The sequence below is a fragment of the Cheilinus undulatus genome, linkage group 7 (assembly GCF_018320785.1).
Source record: "Cheilinus undulatus linkage group 7, ASM1832078v1, whole genome shotgun sequence".
In the NCBI taxonomy this organism is placed as follows: domain Eukaryota; kingdom Metazoa; phylum Chordata; class Actinopteri; order Labriformes; family Labridae; genus Cheilinus; species Cheilinus undulatus.
In genome coordinates, this window is record NC_054871.1 from 31,098,883 (window position 1) to 31,105,326 (window position 6,444).

Here is a 6,444-nt window from a genome sequence, read left to right on the forward strand (position 1 = left end):
TTTTTAACCCAATTATTGTGATTGCTAATTAATGAGATTATTTTTTTTGAAGTTCCTCATCATATGTATTCATCAACAAATGCAAGCAATAAATCTTTCTATATTAAAACCACAAACACACTACATAAATTTAACCAGGGCTAAAAGATTTTGAAAAAAAATATGAAATTACAATTATTTGGAGTCATATTGCAAATACGATATGAATTGCTGTATTGAAGGGAATGATCATTTTTATGCCATTCTCATTTTTGATATTAAAAACATACTAAAATAATGAAATGGGGATTTTTGCAAACTTCTTGAAATATTGACATTTGATAATATCTCAGCTGCCAAAGAAAGGTATACGGGTATTTTGACACATTTCAGGTCAAAGAAATATTGCACCTTCTGCAGTTTGAAAAATGTAGAAGCCCAAATTGTGATTTAATCTACTTTTTGATTAATCGCCAATCCTTATTGCACACCACACACACTATATGAACAAATCTGTCATTATTTGTTGTCATGTGTGAGGTCTCACATTTTCAAAATTGGTAAAGATTCAAAAATTGTTTTGAGTGTGCTGGGTTTAAGGTTGCTAAGGTCATTGTATTATATAGTTCTTTCTCCAGATGTGGGACTTGCCAACCAGTTGCTTAACTAGCTGAGCTCATGGGGAGTCTGAGGTTATTGTATTAAATAAAATAATGTACAATTTAGAAACTGAAAACCTATTCATACTTGTACACTCTTGAAAATTTCCTGCGTTTACCTGGGTGCTGCATGCGTGAGCACAAAGAGATACATTTATTTACTGACCACCCTATAATTTTCCTGCTATCCACTTTATTTTATTTGGGGGTATTTAACCCCTCCATTGACTGACAGGGAGGAAAACTTTTTGCACTGGGGGACAAGTGTGAACAGCCAAGTCAGAAAATTTCTGGGTAGGTTACCCTGAAACTATCCAGAAAATTTCAGTTCCATGTGTGAAGATGGTACAAATTTGGTGATACAGATCACTCTTAAGTGTGGGATTCAATGAAAAAAACTACCTTAAGCGTTTCAAGTCTTCTCTTCTTGGAGTGAAAAAAGGCTGCATGTTGCCCTCTGGTGGTGATGAATGAACCTTTCCTTGCTCTGCAAAGACCTCTGAACTCATTCACACTCCTTAAAAAAGGCAAGGGAACATATTACACAAGTGTGCCTGGGTTTTACTTTAAGATTCAGATGTGAACATGAACAAAGGTCCGTGGTTTGGGGGAAGATCTGACAGTGTTCTGGTTCCTGTCTAACAATAGGAAACGAGGCTGAGTGGCTGCTGGCTGCTCTCCACAGGATGTGGCCTGGCTGGGCAGGAGCCAAACCTGCTCTCCAACTTCAGAGCCACACAGCTAATGTTATGAAAGCCGCAGCCACACAAACACGCCATTGTTTATTACCAAATCCTAGAAGTTGGGCTTGTTCACTACTACCAAATCCTAGAAATAGCTTTGTTACTGGGAGTTATGATCCTTTAGTTTGAAGGTTTTGTTTGGCTTGCCAGAGAGTGCTACTGATCTTAAAGTATTAAGATACTTCCTGTTATATCCACTGTTATATGAATCAAGCAGAGGCCTTCTCTAGCTTTTTATTGCATGGAATATTGTCATTTTTAGGATATACTCAAATGCACCAAATGCTTGAGCAGATTGTTAATTAAGCAATGTGTGCAGGAATAAAGTATTATAAAAATATTGCTTAAAGCTGTCATTGTCTAATGGAAAAAGTATTTATTGTGTAGTAGTTTTTAAACTTTGAAAAAGATACAAGCCCTATTATGCCCGTTCACAAAGAACTTTCATTCTAAAAAAAAAAGAAGGAAAAAATGCTAAACACTCCATTTGATTTAAAGTTATGTAACTTTAGAGAGGAATGTCAGCTACACAGAAGCAAAACATTTCATGTTATCTTAAAGACACTTGAGGCCAAAATCAATGTTCAAAGATTAAACAGTTTAATATTAACCAGAGGTAGGGCCTTAATGCCACTATCCAAAACACACATGTATGTATGTTTGGACTGGTTGAACTGGCATGACCCTGATACAGTATGTTTACCATTTATCACTTCCAGACCAGACAGCAAATAACAGTTAGAGTCCCTTGAATGTAAAAAAAAAATACTGTTTATGTCAAGAATGAAGCCCTGCAACCTTGTTCTTAATTTAGACAAAGAAGAACAATTTATTGTAATGGAAAAGGGAGAGTTAGCATGAGTCACAGCAAGTGCAGACATGAAGCAGATAATTACTTCCATACAGCTCACAGAGGTGCTCCTCATCTGACTGAAAACAGTGACTTTTCTAACAACTTCTACATTTTAGTTCTGCAGAGGGAAAATAAATAAAAGCTTGGTAACATAAAACAAAAAACATCAACATACAGCAGCACACTATGGGCTGTAAGATATCAGCCATAACATTATGAACACTATGCAATCTATTTTTTTAAAGATTGATTTTAGGGCTATGCCTTCAGTTTAAATAGGGCAGGGGATGAAGATCGGAATAAGGAGAGAGAGTGGGGAATGACATGCAGGACAGAAGCAGGAATACTCTGCACTGGAAGGCCTGACAGAATGAACCAGTAACCTTCTTGCTGTGAGGCAGCAGGGCTAACCTCTGCACCATCTAACTGCACTTCTAAACTTAAAGTGGTAGAGGCAGAAAAACCTATCTCAAGGAGGTAGAATAGGATCATTACCCAGCATTGCAGGAGTGAAGCTGAAAGCAAGACATCCGTCCATTTTCTATACCCCTTACCCCATTTAGGGTCGTGGGGGTGCTGTCATGGACTGGTTGGGCGAGACGCGGGGTACACCCTGGACTGGTCGCCAGTAAATCACAGGTCAATCACGCTGACACATAGAGACAGACAACCAGGCACGTTAACATTCACACCTACGGCCAATTTAGAGTCATCAATTAACCTGATGAGCATGTCTTTGGTGTTGGGAGGAAGCCGGAGAGAACCCATGAGAAGAACATGCAAACTCTGCACCAAAGGGCCCTGACCCGGAAGCGAACCAGCGACCATCTTGCTGTGAGGCAACAGCGCTAACCCCTGCACCAATGTGTTAAATAAATTACTTCTTACTTCTACTTGAGTAGATTCATAGGCTTTTACTTCTACTTAAGTAAATTTTAACCACCATAACTGTACCTTTGCTTGAGAACAATAATCTGGTACCTTTCCACCTCTGTCAGCATCTGAGATCACCTGATAAATGGAAATCTACCCTTTGTCTCTCCTCCTCCTGAACCCATCTGCCTGAAGTGATGTACCCATGTGCACACACGTTTACACATACACACCATCCACTGAGGTGTGCACAAACTTTAAATATATTATATATATATATTAATACATCCCTTTTTCAAAAGCCTGTTCTCTGATTGTTTTACCACTAATATGATTAAATTTGCCTGTAATACACTTCTTCATATAATCCCTACTGTGGTTTAATGTATTTAAAATTTACTTTACATCCATTATTGAAGCCATAGTGGGTTGTGATGTTTTTAGTATGAAGATGTTCCTGACATTTTAATCCCCTAATGTATCTACTGGAGAGGTCGAAATATAAGGAAAACCTATTTGAACGTACATTATTACCCACTATATCCTCGGTGGTCGCTATAACACACAATTACCAACTTTCTGACCATGCCAGGAAAAACGAAACATGCAATAATCTTCAGAAAAGTAAAATCTTTGATATGGATGCTGTATTGGTGTCACAGGTGGTCTAATATGATTGCTGATCTGTTTATGCTGCATGTAAATCAAGCACGGGATTAAAGAGACCTCAGGCTATTTTTCATTATTGTAGAAATCGGAATTTTATTGTCATGTGTAAACATGCAAATACTGTTCAGAAAGATGTTTAGTAGATCTGACAATCATAAATGCTCCAGCATAATTAAGAGAAAACCTTTTACTTAAAAAAACACATCAGATGACAGTTACCAGAGGTTTGCACTGTCATCTTCATGAAAAAGTAACCTTCTGAAAAATCATTTAGGAGCATTTATAGACATCTGAACTCTAAAGTGATTTATACAGTTTACGATGAGAATGATAAGCTTAATCTGTTTTCTTCAAACTGTAGAAACTATAGGTTCCCGCTCCTGTACATTTTGTGATACCTCAAAGACAACCTCTTCACTGGACTGTCTCTGTGTTTCACGTCATCAGGCTGCAGAAGCCAACGGTTTAAACTGAAGCCGTCACTGAGAAACACAGCGTGCCAAGTCCCAGCTCAGAGATTGTCAGTGGAGACATTTTCAGTGCACAGGAGAGTGTGAACGTTAGTGCAAGTTTCAACAATACTTCTACTCACTGATGTAAGACATGATGGAGAGGTGAGAAAACTGTGCAGATGTGATGGTGTATTGATTAAAGTCTTTGAAAAAACAAAAAAACAGTATGGTATTTTGTTATATCGGTGATAAATGTTGTTTGAAGGTTGCTTCTCCTGAACTCAGAGACCCCTACATATAAAAACGGCTGGCTGGAAAGAAAACATGGCTGGTCTTGAATTCTTACTTCATCTTCTCCAGGAATGAACGCACTTCCATTGGATTGTAGCCCCAAGGCCCCACAACACCCTAGAAATCACAAAGAGAGGCATTATAATCCATCTTGATTAAGAAAAAGCCAACACAGGACATCAGAGACATGCCTCTGTATGTGCCAGTCTATATTTATGGCAGCGATAGCATGAGACTGGCTTGGTGCCAAGAATTCAAGTACTGTGACTGGTTCTTTGACTACCCCCCCCCCCCTCCCCCTTCAGTTAGCATCAGATGAGATAGTGTAGCAACAAAAACAATGCTGGTGCCACGTCTGAGCACGCAATTGCGTGCGAGGCGCAATCTGGTTCACATAACCTTAAATCAAAACAGGACTTGGTGACACAGGTACAAAGTCTCACCTTGTAGACAACTTTCCCTGCCTGTAATATGTAAAGCCTCTCAGGCAGAGCGCCATACTTTATGGCAGCGGTGTCATCCATTTCATCCACAACCACGGGACACAGAGGCTCCTTCTTAACCAGGATCTGAGCTGCAGACAGCCTCTCCTCCAGGTTCTGGTGCTGGTTGATGTCATAGTTGTTTTTAAAGGCCCAACCATCTGAGAAAGTGATAAAGAATGTAATTTTACTGGAAAGACATGACACAGCACTTTATCAAAGTACAGATAAATATATCCTTATTTATGGCTGTAATATAAGTTAATCAGATGTAAGAGCACTTTTGTTAGTTCAAACATGAGGCTGGACATGAGAGCATATGTTAAGAGGAAGACTGTAGTGATGTCTTCATATTAAAAGGTGAACTTAAAAATGATGCATAGCCATCTACTACAGGGCGCAAAATAGATTATAATGCGAGAAAATCCAATTGTGCTACAAGGAAAGTCCCTCGAGATATAGTACCATATTTTAAGGAGCCATTCAGACAGGCATTTAAATAAAGCAGTCAGAGGCAAAAAAAAGGTATTACATAACATACATACACCACAAATACAGACAGCTCGCCCACTCTTTCCCACCCACACCCCCAGTCCTCAGCTGTTGTACAAGAAAAATGGGTACAATACCATGACCAGGATATAAAGTCAGCTTATTCTATAAAAATGAACTTGTAGTTTGTATTTTCAAAGAGTGTATAATTACTGAAACTCAAAAGGTGTTGCTTTGTTGCTTGACCCTTGCCAGGTTTTATAAAGGCAATCCTTTGATGGATTCTCCTGGCATGATAGCATCTATAACCTACCTGTTGAATGGGCCTCTGCGATGTAAATCACAAGAAAGTCAGCTACATCGCTGAAATCCTTGACGAGTTGCTTGAACTCCTCAAGTTTGAAGATAAACGGGGGTCAGGTGCAACTCCCGAAGCTCAGCACCAGTGGTCTGTTGCCTGAAGAGAAAAAAATAACATGTAAAGCTGAATAGCAGACAGATATAACTCCAGCACACCGGTCATCTCTGTAGTGATAACGCACCTTTCAAGAACTTGAGGATACTCGTCTTCTCTCCCTCCATGGTGACTACAGGTGAGTCCGGAGCTTTTCCTCCCTCAAACGCGTCTTGTCCGAGCGACATCCACATGTGGTAAGAGGCTGTTTTAATGAACTCTAATGTGCAGAAGGTCAGACCCCAGTCTTCATACTTAAAGTTGGGGTTCTGGGTCATCGTGGTCTTCTCACCCATTTTGAGGATTATCTTCTTTGCGAGGCTCGGCGAGATGAAACTCACGATCTTGATGACCACATTTGTTCCTATCAAGAAGCAAAACAGCCATGCTGTCGACAAATATGTAAACAGTTTCTGAAGAAGCATGTTTGCTTCTTGACGGTGGCAGCGCTTCTTGTTAAGTTATCATCTGAGCGTTGAACATGTAAGTTAACGGTT

General features: G+C 39.4%; 1 protein-coding gene across 1 annotated transcript; it reads right to left on the minus strand.

The window, feature by feature from the left end:
* Positions 1 to 2,147: 2,147 nt before the first annotated feature.
* dio1 (iodothyronine deiodinase 1) lies at positions 2,148 to 6,444 on the minus strand. The gene is made up of 4 exons (XM_041792370.1): positions 6,036 to 6,444; positions 5,807 to 5,950; positions 4,963 to 5,162; positions 2,148 to 4,636 (listed from the first exon to the last, which is right to left on the minus strand). Exons 1-4 carry the CDS (start codon positions 6,370 to 6,372, stop codon positions 4,571 to 4,573), a joined length of 747 nt encoding a protein of 248 aa, XP_041648304.1. The 5' UTR covers positions 6,373 to 6,444; the 3' UTR covers positions 2,148 to 4,570.